The sequence below is a fragment of the Sorex fumeus genome, unplaced genomic scaffold (genome assembly GCF_029834395.1).
Source record: "Sorex fumeus unplaced genomic scaffold, SorFum_2.1 ptg000019l, whole genome shotgun sequence".
NCBI classification, from domain to species: Eukaryota; Metazoa; Chordata; class Mammalia; order Eulipotyphla; family Soricidae; genus Sorex; species Sorex fumeus.
Genome location: NW_026606076.1, coordinates 26,167,892 through 26,188,837, shown reverse-complemented (window position 1 = coordinate 26,188,837; position 20,946 = coordinate 26,167,892). Strand labels below are relative to the sequence as shown.

Genomic DNA, 20,946 nt, shown 5'->3' with positions numbered 1-20,946 from the left:
GGAACTGTCCTTGCAAGCAGTCTGCCATGATACAGTCTCCTGTACAACGCAGGATTCCCCAAGCACCACTCAGGTAAGCTCAAAGTTCTGCCACCTGCAGCGCCAAAATCCAAACCTGCATTCTACAAAACTGGTTAGTGGAGGTTGACTTGTGAACAAATTACATATATATATATATATGTATATATGTATGTATAGATAATATACACACATACAAAAACACACACACATATGTGTGTGTGTGTATATATATATATATATATATATATATATATATATTGTCATACCCTGTGGTTGCTGCCAAAAGGTACCAAACGGTACTCAGTGTGGTGCCGGAGTATACAGGTCAGCTGTGTACAAGGCCAGTACCCTACCAAACTATAGTTCTGGCACCTAAATTTATTGATTTATTTTTGGTTGGCTATACCCAATGGAGATTAGAGTTTACCCTGGCTCTGTTCTCATTGATAATGCTAGGTTAGGGGCCCCTGTGAGGTGACAGGGATTGAACCCTGGTCAGCTATGTGCCAGACAAGCAATTCAGGGTCTGTGCTATCTCTGTAGCCATCATAAAAATGCTTTTGCTAAGTCAAGAAACTTGTGTTCTTTTTTCTGATTAACTACACAATTCCTTTTTTTTTTTTTTTTTTTTTGCTTTTTGGGTCACCCCCGGTGATGCACAGGGGTTATTCTTGGCTCTTGCATTCAGGAATTACTACTGGCGGTGCTTGGGGAACCATTTGGGATGCTGGGAATCAAACCTGGTTTTGGTCGTGTCCAAGGTAAACACCCTACAGGCTGTGCTATCGCTCCAGCCTCCCACAGTTCACTTTTTTGTGTTTTTGTTTTCGGATCACAGCCAGAAGTGCTCTGGGCTTACTCCTGACTCTGCACTCAGGAGTCAATCCAGGGGGGCCTGGGGGACCCGATGAGAAGTGGGGGTTTGAACAGGATTTACATGTTAACAGATGTTCCCGGTCTCTCCTGGTGGCTCTCTCTCACTGTCCACATTTGGTGCTCTCGAGCCACTTCTCCACCTTGGACAGCTTTTGCCTTGGACCAATGAAAGTAGAATGGGGACCAGGCTGGTTGCTGATTAGTTGCACTTTATTCAGTCTCTTGTCACTCCCAGCTCTATCCAACCCTGTCTCTAACTTGCTCTCCAATGCTCTCTGTAACTGCTCTCCAATCTCCCCAGCCACTCTTACTCTCAGCTCTCAGCCTTCTCTCTAAGTCGCAGCCGTGTCCTCTAACTCTGTATCTCTTCTCTCACTGCATCATTGTCATCCTGTTGTTCATTGATTGACTCAAGCAGGCCCCAGTAATGTCTCCTTCTTCCTATCCCTGAGATTTTAAGAAGTGCCACATTTGAGGCTCTTTCGGGTCAGGAGAATGAGAACCATCATTGTTACTGGTTTTTGGCATATTGAATACACCATGGGGAGTTTGCCAGACTCTGCGGTGTGGGCAGAATACTTCTGGTAGCCTACCAGTTTTTCCAGAGTAAGACTAGATAATAAGATTTTGTGTGCCCGTGCACTTCCCAGAGCACGGTTTTATAGTCTTTGGGTCTTGGCCATTGATGGGATTACACGGCACTGGGGACAGTTGGTGGGTGTAACGCCTACATACTGGAAGATGGGAGATCTGGGTGGAGGAGGCCCAGTCCCAATACCAGCAGCTTGGAGATCTAAGCTCCAGGTCCTGCACACCTGGATTCCTCTGCCGGTTCCTTCATGCGTGAGGCTCGTCCGAATGTGTGGAGAGTGGTCTTAAGCATGGCTGTGGCTCGAAACAGAGGTCTTCAGCTGCCGGGGCTCTGCTCAGGGTGGGGAGGGAAACTCAACACACCCTCCTCCAAAAGGCCCCAGTAAGACAGCCAGACACGGAGGCAGGAGACTGCACTGTTCTCTTCCAGGAGCAGGGTATCATAGTCTCTGGGTCTTGGCCATTGATGGGATTACACAGCACCGGGGGCAGTTGGTGGGTGTAACGCCTACATACTGGAAGATAGGGGATCTGGGTGGAGGAGGACCATCCCTTTTCTCAGTCTCCTTCATTCCCCCTGTCTCCCTGAAGCTGCTCTTTTTCTTCTCTCACCACGACCCCAATCCACGCCTCTCCACGGGAAGCGCAATGAAAAATGGTTTTCCAGACTTCACCATCACCTGCAGCCCACGAAGGAGAAGCAGCCCTTAAGGTGTGTTACTCCTCTCCTTAGACCAGCAACTTAATTGACATATTTCGTTTTACTTCCTAATGATTACCATTCTGTATGGATACAGTAATACACACTTTTAGGCTTGTTGGTGACTCTGCTGGGGACTTCTCACCACAGATTCAGACTACAGTGCTCTGGCCGGATCAGTCACTCCTAATCCCAGCAGCGTCCAAGTCTAGTTATTACTTTTTGATTCATGACAGAATTTGTCCATGACCAGGCTCTTATAGATAAGCATTATGATACTTTGGCCAGGTCCATTTCGATGCCAGGGTAGCTAGCTCACCACTTGCCCTGGGTCCATCTAGCCCCTCATCGAACCCGTCTTTTGGGGTTGAGGAAGTAAGGGCAACTGAGGCTTCAGTCAAAAGAGCAGATTTCCAGGAGGTAATATTATCTGGAGACCATCAACTCTCAAGCTCAGGCTTGTCTTTGTAACTGTCTTCCTGTATCCATACAAAAAGCAATTGCTCTGAAATAGCTAACCATGCAAAAGACATTAAGGAGAAGAGAAAGACAATCTTTAGAAGTCAAAGTCTTATCAGGAGACAAAGGTAATTGAAAGGTTATGGGCAATCAACAAACATAAGCTCTCACCGGCCAGGGAGCAAGGGCAGACCACTATTATCCTACAATACCTGGTGATCCTCAGTGGTTTCTCCTGGCTCTGAACTCAGGTATTATTTCTGATGGTGCTCCGCGAGACTCTACAGGATCCTGGGGATTGAACCTAGGTTGGCCATGTGCAAGCAACACCCTACCCAGATCTACAGTTGCTCTGGTCTCAATTGGAGAGTTTTGATGCACGTAACTGTGTACAGAATGTCGTTTGAAAGGATGGAAGGGGCGCCTTGATGAAATATTTTATAGGTGGGAATATGGGTCAGGTCCCAAGCTCTTCACATCCCAGCAGACCATTCTGTTTACCTGTGATTACTCACAAGGTTGCTCACATTCCTTGGTCCCACCCATGTCACTTTACTAATATTAGAGGTAAAAAGGGAAACATTTATGATTGGATAGAGCAAAATTCCATCCATCTATTAGTCAGATGGTGCTCAGGGGACCATTTGGAATTATGGACATTGTACTAGATTGACTGCATGCAATGCACTATACTAACATGATACTCTCAGTTTGAAATCATGTTTCTGAAACTGCCTCCTGGGGTTTCTTTGTAGCTGAGAGTCCACTGCTCGCATGTTGTCAAGGGGTGGAGCGTTGGCCGGACCTTGCTCTCTGATGTTCTTACCAGCCTTTCCTCCTCTTTCATGACTCCAGCTCTCTGGGTTTCTACTAGGCCAGTTCCTCTATGAATCCCCAGAGTTGGCTTCGGAGTCACCGCTTTCATCCCCATCTGGATTCATCACTTCCCCAAGAAATTTATTGTCCTGTACCCTACCAGCTACCTTCCTGCAGAGCTTGATTTCTATTGACAGGAAAACTCTCATGGCATAGACTAATAATTGGAATCCTTCTCTGTTCTTCTACATGGCAGTAGCCAATCCTGGTGGAATGTTTCATCCTGCACACTCTGATAAAGGCTCAAGTGAGCAATTTGACCCTCATCCCCACAGGGATGCCGAGACAGGTGGGATGTCTTCTGAGGGTGATCAGAAGATCACTGTTCCCATGTCCTCAGCACCATCACTCTCCCATATCAGCCCATAATGGACAGAATCCCCAGAAATTTAAGCACTGAGGACAAACTTTTGAGTCCAGCATGACCCCGGTCGGACTATGTGAACATCCACACAGGAGAGAAACCGTTTAAGTGTAAGGACTGTGGGAAGGCCTTCAATGGATTCTCATACCTTATACACAGGAGATTTCATACTGTAGAGTCCTTATGCATATAAGGAATGTGCTGTGGCCTTTCTCTGACTCATACATCTTAGTATGCACAGAAAAAGTCACACTGGAAAGAAACCATATGCATATATGGAGTGGAAAGTCTTTGCTTATACCACAAGCCTTAGTACACAGAAAAACTCACACTGGAGAGATAACTAATACTTGTGAGCAATGTAGGAAGGCCTTTGCTTCTTCGTGAAGTCTTAGTTTTCATAATTTCTGTTTCGTAGAAAACCCTTATATGTGAGGTAGGTGGAAAGGCCTTTCATTTGTTCTCAGGTCTTTCTTAGCATAGAAAAGTTCATACAGGAATGAAACACTATTAGTGTCACTACTGTGGGAGGGTCTTTACTTACTATTCAAACTTTTGTGTCCATAAGAAAATGCACATTGCAGTGAATATATATATATATATATATATATATATATATATATATATATATGGAGTGTGGCAAGGCCTTTGCTTATTTCACAATCCTTTTGTGACACTGAAATTTTCATACTGGAGACAAACCTTATTTTTGTTATGACTTTGGCAAAGCCTTCACTTTCCCCTAACTCCTTATTAAACATAGGAAAATTCCTACTCGAATAAAACATATATAGGGGTGTGGGAAGATTTTTACTCAATCCTCAAGCTTTGTTGTGTGAGAAAAATTTATCCTGGATTCAGGCCTTATATATGAAAGGGCTAGGATGAAAGAGACGTTACTGGGGCCTGCTCGAGGCAATCGACGAATATATATGAAAGGACTGAAGGAAAATTTCAATGCAATTGGCATAGCTTTCTGAACAGGAAAATTCACAGTGGAGAGAAACCTCATAAGTGTAAGGAATGTGGAAAGGTGTTCAGTTTGTCTTCAGCCCTTACTGTGCATGTGAAAAGTCATTTTGCAGTGAAACCTTGTATCTGTCAGGAGTGTGGGAAGGACTTTCCTGGATCCTCGGGCCTTATGCATAGGAGAATTCACACTGGAGAGAAGTTATATATAAATATACACATTTATATATATGTAAGAATATATATATATTTATGTAAGAACGTAAAGGTAAAGGCCCTCCCGTTGATCGTCGATTTGCTCGAGCGGGCCCAGTAACGTCTCCATTGGAGACTTTGTTGTTACTGTGGCATATCAAATACTCTCGGTAGCTTGCCGGGCTCTCCGAGAGGGGCAGAGGAATCAAACTCGGGTCGGCCATGTTAGCCACTTGTAAGGCGAACGCCCTACCGCTGTGCTAACGTGGAAAGCACATTATTCACACCTGCGACTTTAAAGAGAATCCTGGAGAAAATCCTGTAGGTAAGGAATGTAGGAAGGCCTTCGTGCTCCCTCAGGCATTAGTAAATATAAAAGTTATGCTGGATCAATCACTTCCATAGAAACAATGGCTGGCGTTAGAAGAGGGCCCTGAGGTAAAACAATTTTAGTTTCAACAAGTGGGTGGGGATTGATACAAAAGTACAATAAGGAAGGAAATAATCCTGTTATGTGTGAAACCTTCCTGTGATATTAGTACCGTAAGTGAAAGGTACTTGCTGATTATCACCTGCACCATGGTTATGACAATGTCCTGGCATGTGGACTTCCCAGTTTGTTAACTGGTAAATAATGGTTCTTATTGATAAAGCAAGGTGGAAGGAATTAAATTAAAAGGAAATAGGTACAGACATTGCATTTTGCTGGGTACTGTCAAGACTCACCATGGTTTCATTCTTTGCTATGACTCTGGCTTGGCTCAGAGGCCCTGGTTTGCAGACGATCATGGCAGAAATCAACGAGGATGCTGCGGTGAACCCTTTTGATGTTGCATAGACAGCCAATTCCCCATTCTTCAGGCCCTTGTGTGTTATGTTCTGGGAGTCACATCCCGCTGTGCTGTCTATAATTTGTGTCCAGTTCAGCCATGTGTAAGGAAGCACTTCATTCGCTGTAGCATATCTACACTAATTGTATTCAGTTTTCCATTTGATTTACACAAACATTGAGAGTAAATGTTTTGAGACTTACACTTTGGAAGTAGCAAAATCCTAACAATCTCTCATGCACCAAAATGGGATCATATAAAATCCAGATGATTGAACCTGGGTCAGCTGTGTACAAGGCAAACACCCTATCCATTGTGCTTTCGCTCCAGCCAACCAGCCTTACACATTTACTTGCTTTTTCCTAGTTCTCTGCGCAGCTCCTGTCTGGCCCTTTAAGGCTGCTTGCAGAAACGGAAGTGACATCACAGCAGGGCATTTAGGTATTTGTGTACAAGACTCTGGATCAGGCGGCTGTTTGTTACGCAGGTGAAGGGAGAAGAGGCTGTCCCGTGTGGAAGGGGTCTGTGAAGGCCGTTTTCGTGACAGTACACCAGTAGCCTCCCGTGAGCTCCCCACCTTGCACCTTCAGGTGTCTGCACTGAGGGGTGGGGCCAAGAAAGCTCTAAGGACACTGTTAAGCTCCTTTTTCAACTGATATTCCGGTGGTTCCTGAGCCTGCCAGGGTTTGGTAGGGGACGCGGAGCTTTGGTGAGTGCAGTGGGGGCTGTGCTGGGGTGCAGGGGTCGAGGGTGTGAGTGCGTGGTTCTGGGGATTCCCTGCGGCTCCGCCGTGGAGTGGTGGCAGGTGGGCGCTGGGCCAAGTGGGTGGGGGGGGGGGCGGGGCCGTCCCTATCCTCCCAGCTCAGGGATATGCTGGGCCCTGTCCTGGATGCTTTGGCCCGGACCTCACTGCTGTAGAAGCTGCAGATTCACTTAGAGGACTGAAGAGATAGCACAGTGGTTAGGGCGTTTGCTTTGCATCTGGCCCACCCAAGATCGACCTCCAAGCTCGACCAGGACGGGTGCCTCAGTGCAGAGTCAAGTTTCTCATTCATATCATCAGCAGTGCATCCAAAACTATAAAATGTCTGTTCATTTTTGAGGGGCAGGGGGGCAGCTCCCTAATGGCAAATACACTGTAGCCCTCGGTTCCTATTCATTAGTAGCCTTGATTTCCAGACCATCGCTTGTGCGTGGTTCTAGGGGTGGTTGCGATTTGCAAATGAAAATTTACTTTGGGGCTATTTTTGCTAGTATTTTGGGCACATATGTGGAATCTCAGGGCTTAATTCAGGAGCAGCACTCTGGAATTTTTTAAAAAATTTTTTATGGGTCATGTGAGATGCCGAATATCGATCTGGGTCAGCATGGGAAGCGCCCCTCCCAGTTTACTATCTCTGACTCCACATTGTTGTTTTTTCTAATGTAGAATTTCTGTATCCTAAAATCAACTTGAAAATTGCACCCCGAATCTTCTTCTCTCCCAGATCAGGGAAAACCCAGCTATTACACTGAGTACTGAGAGTTGTGTTCAAATAATGTCTGGACATGTGCTGCGTGCCCTTGGTGGCTGTGATTGGTCTCACCACACTGGCCGGTGAAGGGTGACAGAGGATCGAAGAAGGAAACAGTGTTCAGGGTGTTGGTGATCTGCTGGATATTAACCCAAAGTGTTTTAGGCTTCATCTATTAATTGCCCCTTTTCCTCTTCCCAGAGAAGCTTATCATGTCCTTGCTAACATCCCTAATTTAGTCAAAGTTTATCTTTAACATTTCCTTTGTATTTTCCCTCACGTCTCAGTTCCCCAGGTCAGGTTTGATTACTTATAAACCATAACTTTCTGGTAATTCTCAACTTTGTATTTGTGCTACTTTGTAGTTGAAGTGCTGTGTATTTGTACCTGCTTTCCTCTTTCCCGTATAGATTATTTATGTTTTTACTCTACAGCACTGTTCTTTGGTTAAACACAGAAAGACCATCAATGCTTATATTTGGGAGTTGATGGACTCAAGTATATCTACTCCTGGGCATAATTTCTTGGTCATCATTACTTGACTCGGGCTTCAGTTGCTGTAGTTCCTAACACCTCAAAAGGGAGGTTCGGCCGTGGGATTTGGATGGACCCGGGGCAAATGGGAAAACTACCCCGGCGGCTTCGAAATGGATCATTCTAGAAAGCACGTATGCGTGGTCTTGATGCAAACTGTGACAGTGTTAGAGACAGGACCCCCATGGGGAAGGACAAGCTGAACTGGCCTGAAGACTTAGTCTGGGATTTACAGTAAAAGCCCTGCTTGCTCTCAGAGCCCAGAGAAGTAAGTGTTAAAAGCCTTATTTGCTCTGGGGGCTGGAGAGAAAGCACAGCAGGTAGGGTGTTTGCCGTGCAGGCGGGCTCGATTTCCAGCATCCCATATGGTCCCCTGAGCAACACCATGAGTAACTACTGAGTGCAGAACCAGGAGTATCACCGGGTGTGACCCAAAAAAAGCAAAAAAAAAAAAAAAATTAAAAAAGCCTTATTTGCTGTCAAAGCCCAGAGAACTAAGTGTTGGGATCTTTGTCTCTTACTGTGTTTATCCAAACAACTACAAGTGTTGATAACGTATACAACTAGAGGAAAAGATAAGAGACAGAGTGTCTCCTTGGGTGAATCTCCCCATGAGAATTTCCTTTGCCAGATGTTTATCTGCGTAAATGATCAGTCATTCCTATGTCCTTACGTCATGCCCCCTCAGATGTTCTCTAAGTATGGTAGCTGTTCTGCAATAAACAGGCCATTTTCACCATCAGGCTGTGATTTTCTGTCTCGCTGTCTCTCTGTCTCTGTTGAGAAGGGTTCCGGAGGTGTGGAGTTAGCTCTGGGCCACCAACAGCTCACCGCACCCCCCACATTTTATGTTGTGGACTCACAGTGATGAGTTGTTCTTTATTCCGTTCTCCTGCGTACATATACCAGTCTCCCACTGCTCCTCATTCCCTCTCCTCACCTGTCTTCCACAGCCTTTATTCTCCAGCCCATCCCACAGAGTTAGAGGTAGCAAATACGCAGAGATGTGGTTGTACAATCGGAGGATGTAAAGCGCTTCCCTCAGGGGAAACTTCTAGGCCAAAAATCTAACTCCAAGGAGAGATCATCTCAAGGGCAGGATTTTCTCTAAGGACATATTTTTTCTTTGCTTAGTTAATATTCATTGAAACAGACATCTTAAATTTACACTTACTCTTTCTGTTCATTTTGAATGGACACAGTAAAAGATCTATTAAGTTTACAGGGTGTCTCTATTGGGGATATTTCCTATAGCTCCCAGACTATACTCCCCAGGACAGGTTAGTCCTTTCTAACCACAGCAGGATCCTTATTCAGTTGCTTATGTTTGTGTCATAATGGAATTTGTTATGGTGCTTACCTGTCCCTTTTCAATGCCAGGGTAACTCACAGCTCTCCTGGGTCCATCCATTCTCTTGCTTTTGGGGTGCTAAGAACAAAGGGCAGCTGAGGCTTAAGTCTCATAAACACGACAATGCCCAGGAGTATATAGTATCTGCAGTCAATTAACTCTGAAGTTACAAAAGCATAGTATCGCCTTCCTTTGTGTATACAAAGCTGAGGGCTGGGGGCATGGCCATCCCAATCCTCCCAGCACAATCTTCCCAACTTGGGACTGCACTGGTCCTTGTCCAGGATCAAAAAGGGGTATTTGTCTAAAGTAAACTGCAGAGGATATAAAGGAAATAGAAAGTCAACATTTCACTTCCAAATACAAAATCCAGAGATCTCTGAAGAATCTGACTTTACAATTCACAGGTTGTGGTTATGGGAAATGGGTGATTAATCATAGTGGAAGCAGAGCACAGGGAAGTTACAGATGAATACTGAGGAAATGGGAGTGATTGGGATGGTTGTTACTCTGTAAGCCTCAGCTCCTTGTAGCAGAGGAGAAATGATGAACCAATGTTAAACCTAAATTGTTTAGAACTAGAATCCAACCAGGGTAAAGGGTTTTGTTTTTTTAAGCAAGAAAGTTTTGGTTTTCCAGGAGTAAGGACATTTGCTCAGGACTCCCACTGGGTGTGCTAGGAGCACATTTACTTAGGGCCGGAGCCACAGTACAGTGAGTAAGGACTTAACCATCCAAACAATCGGCCCACGTTCTACCCCTTCATCCCATATGATCTGTACCAGAGTGATTCCTGCATGTACAGCTGAGAGTAATCCCTGAATCTGCCGGTTGTGGCCCCGAAACAAAAATCACACAAAGTCACACTTATATATATACACATATATATGCACAAACAATGGTGAAAGAACAATAGGGATTCAGGAGAAACTGTGCATTTCTGTCGCAGGGATAGATCAAAAATAGGGGAATTTTTTGTTTTTTGGGTCACACCAGGCGATGCATAGGGATTACTCCTGACTTTGCACTCAGGAGTTAATCCTGGCAATGCTCAGGGTACCATATGAGATGCTGGGAATCGAACCCGGGTTGGTCGCGTGCAAGGCAGACACACTACCCGCTGTGTTGTCTGTCCAGCCCCAAGAATAGGAGATTTTTTTTAAGAATAGGAGATTTTTAAGGACCAGAAATTTGACTCTTTTAGTGTTTCACTCTCAAATTTGTCTTTGTACATCATTTTTCCTCCCTTCGGTAGAATTTGCCTTTTTTCTTGTTATATTTTTCACCACAGCCTACAGTGCTCAGTGTTTACTCTTGTCTCTGAGCTCAGGGATCATTTGACAGGAGTCAGGGTAACACTCTGTGTTTAGATATCATTGGTTCGATGTTACGTGACAATGCAGGATCAGGAGACTTCTCCTTACCCCCAGGCCCCCAGTGTGTGACCGACCAGTCCAGCATTTGCCTCTCCACTCCTTTATTCGAGTCCATCCCCCTTGCTGCACAGATTCGCCTGGGTGGCAAAAAGGTTCTCAGTGTATAGACTCTGGCTCTTTAAAGTATCTAATGAAAACGGAAGTGATGTCATATGTGATGTCATAAATGTCATGGTTCATTTCCCATCCCTGACACAGACACTGGGGCTGTTGCTCACTTGGCAGAGGACAAGTAAAATTTGTGCCCCATCCTGGAAGGGGGAGTCTGAAGAAGGATTTAGTTGCAGGACTAGAGCAACCTCCTGTGAACACCCTGCACCTTCCCATTTCCACACTCTGAGCTGAGGGGCTGAGCCAACTTGGGGGGCACTTTTGCGCTGGTTTTTCACTTGTTCGCCAACATCCAGGTGGATCCTGAGGTGTGGTGGAGCTTTTAGGGGGACGCCGAGCTTTGGGGGTGCAGTGGGGGCTGTCTCAGGGTTCAGGAGTGACAGTTGTGAGTTCGTGATTCTGGGGTGTCTCTTTGGCCACGATTGTCTCCAGCTCAGGATGGGGCAACAGTGGGTGAATGTGGGACTCAGCCAGGGCCTTGGCCGTCCCAACCCTCCCAGCAGTCCCATGTTTGAACCATTGACCCTAAGCTCGCTTCTGTAGAATCTCCAGATTTGAAGGGCAGAGCTTCAGCCCCTCCACCTAATGGCAGGATACCTGTTGCTGGTCATCTTCATTATCTGCCGTGAGAGCCCGGGTCATGCGGGGAATGGGGGAAGGGGACTTGCAGGTGGCTGAGGTTTGCCAATGAAATTGTATTTCAGGGGCTATTTTTGGTTGTTTAGATTGGAGGGGGGGGAGAGAGGGCACATACGCGGAGATGCTCATGACTTACTCAAGTCTCTAAGCTTAGGTATTATCCCTGGCGCTGCTGGGGGCCATATGGAATGCAGAGGATTGATCAGTTCATCTAGTCAAGCACCCAGTTCACATTATTGCCTTCTAACCACAATACTGGTGTATCTTTTTCTGGTTTATGAATTTCAGCTCCCTCCCATCAAGCTGCAAAGCACCCCTGACTCTTCATCTCTCCCTGAGCAGACGACACCTGCCATTGTGGCAAATACTGAGGTCCCCGGGACACAGTGCCCAGGTGCATGTCCTTGTCCACCCTGCAAGAGAGTGTCAAAGGTTTTTCCACTCTAAGTTACATGGTTGAATCACATTCCAGGCTACGGTTCCCTGGGGGCATCACTGCAGACAGCTCGAAGGCGGAGGGGGGGGGGGCTAATATTCGGGAGCTCCTGGGCTGAGAGCCGGTCCCTGGCAGGACCTACAGGGACTTTCTTGTGGGAGCCAGAGAAGAATCCGGGGATCAGAGAAGGCTGTCTTTTCCTCCCCTGTAGCCTGGGCCCAGGCTCCTCTCCTGAAGTGCAGCACAGATGCCAACAAAATTTGCATCCCCAGCAAAGACAGGAGCTTCTGCCATTGTCTCCCAGAGGTGGAATTGTGAGGCTGTGCCTGAGGGTGTGGCTAGTCTGAGCTCAGGAGTGGGAGGAGGTGCTCCTCTCTGGTGCTCACTGTTCTGACTTCTCCAGGTCTTTGCACGGAGACTCCTGCTGATCCTCAGAACAACAGTGACAGGAGAAGATGGTGTCGCAGTTTCTGATAAACCGTCCCCAGGTAGGAGTAGACGGATAGAATGACATGAGGTAGTACCAGGTGTGCCCAGGCTTCCTGGGCCATCTGTTTTGAGTTTCTTTTGGACGGATTCCAAGATGAGACTTCCGATCGGACCATCCCATTCTGCTGTTTGAAGCTGCTTTTGTGTATGTTTGTTTTGTTTTATTTGGCTTTGGGGCCGACCCAGTGGTGCATGAGGAGTACTCAAAGCTCAGTGCTTAATACTCATTCCTGACAGGTCTAGGTGACCAATGGGATGCTGGAGATCCAAAGGTTTCATCTTGGGTTTTCTGTTTTATTAGGGGTGGCAGAGCAAGGATTCTCACAATCATTCCTTGTGCTGCACTCTGGCATTGCCCCTGGCAGTGCTTGTGGGACCCTATGGGATGTTGGGGATTGCCAGTCCTACGTGCTGTCCCCGGAACAGCTGTCCTGTTACGCCAACCTGCTGCTTCGGTTTCTTTTGCATTGTTTTTGTCATCAGCTGTCCTCTTGACTCAGTGCTCGGGATTCACAACTGACTGGCCTTAGAGCACCCTGGGGTGTGCTGGCCCCGTTTTCTCCCTGGCAATTACAGTGACTTGGGCCCCCAGACTTGCTTTTCTCCTGTTTTGTCCTTCCTACTTTGGAGAGACTACCTGCTCGGTCATATAGTCTTACGTTCACATAATCTTGTGTGTGGATTTCTGGGCATGCGGTGATCCCAAGTAGAAAGATACAAGGATCTCTGAGGCCAGTAGAGATGTTGGGGTCAAGAAAATTTTACCTTCTTTGACCAGGATTTGGGGCGGTCCTGAGCAGTGAGTTCCTACAGGCACACATGCCATGCACTGCTCTGAGTAGTTGTCTATGGACTTCACGTTCTCAATCCTAGTGGTCATGTGCTATGGGGGTGCAGCGTTGAGCATGCAGTGGTTTTTGCTACACCCAGGGATAGTCTTTTGGATCGTAAAAGTCTGTGTTCAGGTGATCCTCTCTACAGTGCTCACTGGACAAGTGGTGCTCGAATTGGCCCTAGGGTTACCAGGAAAGGCAGATACATTCAAGAACCTTCTGTATAATGTCCTCCCACTTTAGGAGATCCAGGTGCCTTATGTAAATTCTGGGACCCGTCAGCTATTTGTGTGCATGGAGGCTGGTTCATTCAGAGGGGGGAGGCCCAGCGACAATATACGACCCTGGGTCCTGGCCTCAGAGTAGTGGAAATGAGGCTAAGATAGATTCTGACTCCCACCCTCTCCGTGTGCTGAGTCAGGATGTAGTGACCTTCAATGACGTGGCTGTGAACTTCACCCTGGAGGAATGGTCTTGCCTGGAAGCCTCTCAACGGAAGCTGTACAGGGATGTGATGCTGGAGACCTACCAACATCTGCAGGCTGTAGGTGAGAGCAGTGTGGAGCCAAAACGTGTCTGAACAGACCCGCGTGGGCTCCCTGGGGTTGGGTGGCAGCTGTGTGTCCAACAGTAGCTCTGTGACGGGCTGGGATATTGGACAGCCATGCAGTAGCTCTTCCCTCTCTCGTTTTTTTAGGGTTCACCTGTGGATACTCAGGGCTTACTCTCAGCTTTGTCCTCAGGAATTACTCTTGTGGGGTAGCCGGACCCTATGGGGTGATTCACATCAAGCTGTTTCAACTGTGTCCATGGGAAGATCCCTATCTGCCCAGTTATCGCTCAGGTCCCTTTAAATAGAACCATCCATTGGTGAATCAATTTACTTTGTATACTACACGAAATTTTGTGTGTTTAATTGGTTTTGCTGTTTTCTTTGTTTTGGGGCACAGTCCACGGTTCTCCTGGCACTGTGCTAAAGGATGACTCCTTTAGCACAGAGTCAGGGACCTTGGGGTACCGTGGACTGAAACCTCTTGGCAACTTAAAATGTTGGTGCCTCACCCCCAGAACTTTTGCACCAGTCACTCATGGTGTTTGCATTTTCTTTTTTTCTTAGGGATTAGGGATTTTTCCTGACTGTGTATTCAGTATCCACACCTGGCCTTGCTCCAAGACCATATGGGCTGCCTGGGATCAAACTCACATGTGTATGCAGCGCTTCTGTCCTATGTGCTGTACTATCTCTCTCCCACCACAGTGGATTTGATATCTCGTCTCTCAACTCATTAGACGCGGCCCTATTTCAGTGCTTGGATTTACTTCTAATGGTTCTTGTGAGATTTCAGCAGGACTTAGGGTTTTCTCCTGGACTCTGCACTCAGGGATCACTCCTGGCTGGCATGAGGGACCCTAGATGATATCGCGTATCGCAACTGGATTGGCCGTGAGATACTCCTGCATTGTTCTCTTTCTGGGTACATTTTTTTTTGTAGGAATACTGCTATTTATTCAGCCACTGATTAGCTGATTGACTTGTGCATGAACTCCACCTTACTTTTTTTTTCATTGTTTATAAATTTATTTATTGAATCATCGTGAGAGCATTTACAAAGCTTTTTGGTCTAAGTCTTGGTCATAAAATGAAACACCTGTACCTTCACCAGTGCCCATTCTCCACCACCAAAAACCCCAGTATACCCCCATCCCACACCCTCCCCCTACCTGTGGGGCAAATGATTTCCACATTACTCTCTCTCTACTTTGATCACATTTAATATTTCGACACCAGACACACTATTATTATTTGAGATTTTACCCCAACACTCAGATCTGCTGAAAAGGCAACAATAGACAATTTGTGTTCTATTGCTGGTTATGAATAACATATGATGTCTCGTGGCTGCAGTAGGGCCATCTGGCTTTGAAATTATTAAATTTTAACACTTAAATCTGGTTGAGTTCTGCCAAAAGCCACTGAGTTTCGAGATCTACTCCTGAGTCTCTGGGATCATGGCCATTGGGCAGCTTGTTGAGAAGCCAGAGAGGCCTTTCGTGGGCGATGACTTGGGGTCTTGTGGGGGTGGGGAGGACAGGCCCGGCTCCACCCCATCCCGTGAGGCCCAACAAGTTTCGTCACTGTGGGCCCAAGCCTGATTGTCCAGTGGCCTCTGGAGGAAGACGGCCACCGAGCAACCAGAAGGAAACAGGTGGAGGGACAGCACCCTTCCCCCCCTGGGGTGGCCTGGTGACAATAACCTACTGCGGGGTCCGGACACATTTCTACCAAAAGCCGCTGGGTTTCAGGATTTGTTTCTGAGTCTCTGGGATCAACGCCGTTAAGCAGCTTGATCAGGAGCCAGAGAGGCCGTTCGTGGGCGATGACTTGGTCTCGTTGGAGTGGGGAGGACAGGCCCGGCTGCCCCCTCATCCTGTGAGGCCCAACAAGTTTCGTCACTGCGGGACCAAGCCTGACTCTCCAGTGGCCTCTGGAGGATGATGGCCATGAAGCCACCAAGAGAGAGCAGGCGGAGGGACAACACCCTTTCTTGCCTGAGGTGGCCCAGCCACAGTAATGTACTGTGGGGTCCGGACGCATTTCTACCAAAATCCACTGGGTTTTGAGATTTGTTTCTGAGTCTCTGGGATCATGGCCATTAAGCATCCTGATCAGGAGCCAGAGAGGCTATTCGTGGGTGGTGACTTGGGGTCTCGTTGGGGTGGGGAGAACAAGCCTGGCTCTACCCCCATCCCATGAGTCCCTGTGTGTCTCGTCACTGGGGACCCAAATCTGACTATCCAGTGGCCTCTGAAGGATGGCGACCACTGGGCTGACACGGGGAACAGGCCAAGGCACAAAACCTATTCCCACCTGGGTTGGCCCAGCACCAGTAGCCTACTGCACGGACTGGACGCGTTTCTACCTACAGCCGCTGGGTTCTGAGATTCGTTTCTGAGTCTCTGGGATTACGGACATTAAGCAGTTGAATCAGAAAACAAAGAGGCCTTACCTCCAATTATATAGCTGAGCCGGAGGTGGTTTGTGGGTGTGTTTCCCACATACCTAACTTTTGGCTGTTTACTTTCTTGGTAAACTTTGCCCCAAGTTTTTGGGGTCTGGCCAAAGGCACAGCAGCAATTTTGGGGTATCTGGAAGTCTGAAGGCGCCATCAGGCTGCTGATGCACTCGCCTCACAGGTACAAATTGATCTACTGGCGGCACCATACCCCAAGCTGGATACATGTTTTAGCTTAAAAAAATAAGGGTCTCTTGCCACCCTTGGCCATTTCCAGATTTATTATGCACTTAGTTTTACTGAAATCTGTGATGAGGTCATGAGGGGCTCAGGAATCTCCATGTGCTGCTGGGCCTAGAGAGACAGTACAGGGAGGAAAGTGATTTTTTTGCAAGCGGCGCACGTGGGTTAAATCTCCGGCATCCCATGTCATCCCCGAGCACCAGCAGCGTTGATTTCTGAATACAGAGTTAGGAGTCACCCCTGAGCATTGCCACGTGAGACCCCAAACAAGATAAAAACCAACAATATATTGTGCTGATCAAACACCTGTCGGCCATACACAAGGCCAGGTCTAGAGTATTTGTGGTATTTTCTTGGGTCTTACCTCTCGAAAACTAGAAATATGTGGCATTTTGGAAATGGACATTCTATTCATGCCTTTCATATATTTGCCCAGTTATATCAGGAAAACATGGGGATTTACCTTTCACCTTTTCCCTGTCACTTATCCATGCCTCTGTCTCTGTCGGGCAGGGCACTCTGGGCTGAAGCCTGCGGTGATCTCCTGGCTGGAAGGAGGAGCCCTGAGGTTGGGGAGGAGAGAAGTGTGTATGGGTGAGTGTCTGAGGAACCTTCCTGGCTCAGGCCCTGTGCAGTGAATGGGTGCGCTGAGCATGCAGGAAACACACTGCTGAGACTGGGGCCTTGGTCTTCTAGATTCTTGGGTCTGTGCCGCACTCACGCTGCTCTTCATTCCCCTGGACTGTCAGTCACAGAATGATCCTGTAATTTGTTTCCATGGCTTTCGAATAAGTAAGACCATAACAGAGCTAGTTTGGATCTGATCGATAGTACAGCAGGGAGTGCCTTGCAGCGCCTGAATGTGACCTGTTCAATAATCTGTTCAATAACCTGGTTCCCCGAACATTACCAGGTCTGCTCAAAAACAAAAACAAAACCTAGTGTAGAATTGTCAAGATCCTCACAGTTTTCCACTATCCGAATCTTTTCTTTAGTGTGGGACTCTTTTAATTTGAGAACCACAGAGATGTACTCTTAACTGCATGGCATCATTTTGCTACATTTTTTGACAAGTGCTTGAATTGCATGTTTTGTTCAGTTTCAGAACTGAAACCGCGGCTTCAGGATTTGGCATTACAGCACTTTGATTTGGGAATGGGGTCCGCAAGTACGAGTGAGTTGGTAAGATTCGCTAATTCAGAATAAATATTATTATGCCAGCAGGAGTGGACCAAGTATGTGATTGTTAAGGTGGAAGGCTGGGAATGGCAGGGAGGAATTCCAAAGCCTGATGCTTGGAGTCGAGGACCCTTAGCTTCACTAGGTGCTGAAATCAACCATGCTTAAAAATACTGTGAGTTTTTATTTGCTTGAAAGTGGTAGTTGTTTAGAAAGCTGATTTCTGTGCCCTAGAGATGGTGCAGTGAGAAATAGAATTGCTTTGCACATGGACGGATATCCCTTACCCAGCACACCTTATAGACAGCATAGACCGACAAAACTGGTCCTAGACACTGCATGGTGTGCCCCTCTACCCAACCAACCCCCAATAAATAGAAACTGCAAAACAAAGGAAAAAGAACTTCATTGATCCTGAAAGGCATCACTTGTGGTGAGAGCTTTGCAATGGCCACGTGGTCTGTCTCAGCTGTGGGACGATGCAGCGTTGTCTTCACCCTTGCTTCACAGGTTCCACACCGAGCTTTAACCAAACCCACATGTGGATGTATTTCATTTTCTCTTGAAATGGATGCATCCGTTTTCTATAGAAGGAATTGTTTCCAGTTGTATTCCTTCATTAATTTAAAGGGGAGGAAGTCACAGAATTTACTGACTCTCTATCCATCAATTTTGTGTGTCCAACTTACAGTAACATGAAGTTATTCAATAGTAAGACAATTCATATGTCAGTAATTGCATTTGTACGGTGCATATGTGTGAAACCACATCTGAAGGGCTCAGTTTTTTTGACAGGAAGACTCAGTGAATATGTCAATAATTAGAATCCTCTGTTGTTCTACAGGAAAGCTGCCACCCCAAGTGGAATGTCTCTGATCCTGCACTGTATGATAATGTCTCGAGTGATCAGTCCTGCCCTCAGCCCCCTGAGGATGACGAGACAGGCGGGATGTCTACTGAGAGTGATCAGAATGGCAAGAGCTACCTCACTTTGAAGAAGCCCTCTCCTGGAAAAAGTTCCTTGGAGTGTGTTATTCTCAGTTCACAGACACAAAATTCCCAGGTGGGGCACCTGCTAGGGAGAGAAGCACTGTTTATAGTGAGTCCCTCACAGCAACATACCCTCAACCACAGTCACTGTGAGCAGAACCCATCTAGGTGTAAGGAATGTGGGGGAACCTCCCCATTTTCTCAGCACTATGGTGTTCCCTTAGAAAACCACAGTGGACAGAATCCCCAGAAAAGTCAACCCCGAGAACAAAGTGTGAGTCAAGAGTTACTCCATCATGACTTTATGAATATAAATTCAGGAGCGAAACCTTTTGCATGTGAAGCATGTGGGAAGGCCCTCAATCAATCATCACATCTTATTATGCATAGGGGAATTCATACAGGAGAGAAACCTCATGAATGTCAGACATGTGGAAAGGCCTTTATTCAGACCTCTAATCTTAATAGACCTCTGAAAACCTATAGTGGAGAGAAGCCTTATATATGTCAGGAGAGTGGTAATGCCTTTACTCTATCCTCAGGCCTCAGTATATATAGAAGTATTCACACTGGAGAGAAACCATATATGTGTAAGGAATGTGGAAAGGCCTTTACTCAATCCTCCGGCCTCAGTATACATAGGAGAATTCACACTGGAGAGAAACCGTATATATGTAAGGAATGTGGGAAGGCCTTTGCTGTAGCCTCAACTCTTAGTGAACATAGGAAAATTCACACTGGGGAGAAAATATATATATGTAAGGAATGTGGAAAGGCCTTTGCTAGACCTTCAAAATTTACTGTACATAGGAGAATTCACACTGGAGAGAAACCGTATATATGTAAGGAATGTGGGAAGGCCTTTGGTGCAGCCTCAAGTCTTAGTGTACATAGGAGAATTCACACTGGAGAGAAACCGTATATATGTAAGGAATGTGGGAAGTCCTTTGCTGTAGCCTCAAATCTTAGTGTACATAGGAGAATTCACACTGGAGAGAAACCTTTTATATGTAAGGAATGTGGGAAGGCCTTTGTTGTAGCCTCAATACTTAGTGACCACAGGAAAATTCACACGGGAGAGAAACCATATATATGTAAGGAATGTGGAAAGGCCTTTACTAGATCCTCAGGCCTCAGTATACATAGGAGAATTCACACTGGAGAGAAACCGTATATATGTAAGGAATGTGGGAAGGCCTTTGCTGTAGCCTCAACTCTTAGTGAACATAGGAAAATTCACACTGGGGAGAAATCATATATATGTAAGGAATGTGGAAAGGCCTTTACTAAATCCTCACGCCTCAGTATACATAGGAGAATTCACACTGGAGAGAAACCGTATATATGTAAGGAATGTGGGAAGGCATTTGCTGTAGACTCAACTTTTAGTGAACATAGGAAAATTCACACAGGGGAGAAACCATATGTATGTAAGGAATGTGGAAAGGCCTTTGCTACATCTTCAAAACTTACTGTACATAGGAGAGTTCACACTGGAGAGAAACCATATATATGTAAGGAATGTGGGAAGGCCTTTGCTAGAGCCTCAAAACTTACTGTACATAGGAGAATTCACACTGGAGAGAAACCGTATATATGTAAGGAATGTGGGAAGGCATTTGCTGAAGCCTCAAGCCTTAGTGTACATAGGAAAATTCACACTGGAGAGAAACCGTATATATGTAAGGAATGTGGGAAGGCCTTTGCTACAGCCTCAAAACTTACTATACATAGAAGAATTCACACTGGAGAGAAACCGTATATATGTAAGGAATGTGAAAAGGCCTTTGCTACAGCCTCAAGCCTTAATGTACATAGGAGACTTCACACAGGAGAGAAACCATATATATGTAAGGAATGTGGCAAGGCCTTTGCTGGAGCCTCTAGACTTACTGCACATATGAAAATTCATCTCAGAGAGAAACCTCATCAGTGTCAGACATGTGGGAAGGCATTCACACGGTTCTCTTCCCTTAGTCTACACATGAGAATTCATAATGGAGAGAAGTATTAGGTATGTCTGGAGTGCGGAATGGCCTTAACTTCATCCTCACAATTGACTGTACATAGGAGAATTCACAGTGGAGAGAAACCATATATATGTAAGGAATGTGGGAAGGCCTTTGCTACAGCCTCAAATATTAGTGTACATAGGAAAATTCACACTGGATAGAAACTGTATATGTAAGGAATGTGGGAAGGCCTCTGTATGGCCTCAATACTTAATGTAGCCCTCACACCTTAATAAACAAAAATATATACTGGATGGTTTGATCCCTTAATAACAGTCTCTAAT

At 46.2% G+C, this 20,946-nt stretch overlaps 1 protein-coding gene across 1 annotated transcript; it reads left to right on the top strand.

The window, feature by feature from the left end:
- Window positions 1-19,053: 19,053 nt before the first annotated feature.
- On the top strand, window positions 19,054-20,420 carry LOC130022352 (zinc finger protein 420-like; the record flags this gene model as incomplete). The annotated part of the gene is given in 2 exon segments (XM_056113099.1): window positions 19,054-20,382; window positions 20,385-20,420. Coding segments are annotated over 2 exon segments (1,365 nt in total), but the record flags the coding sequence as incomplete, so codon positions are not given.
- Window positions 20,421-20,946: the final 526 nt, after the last annotated feature.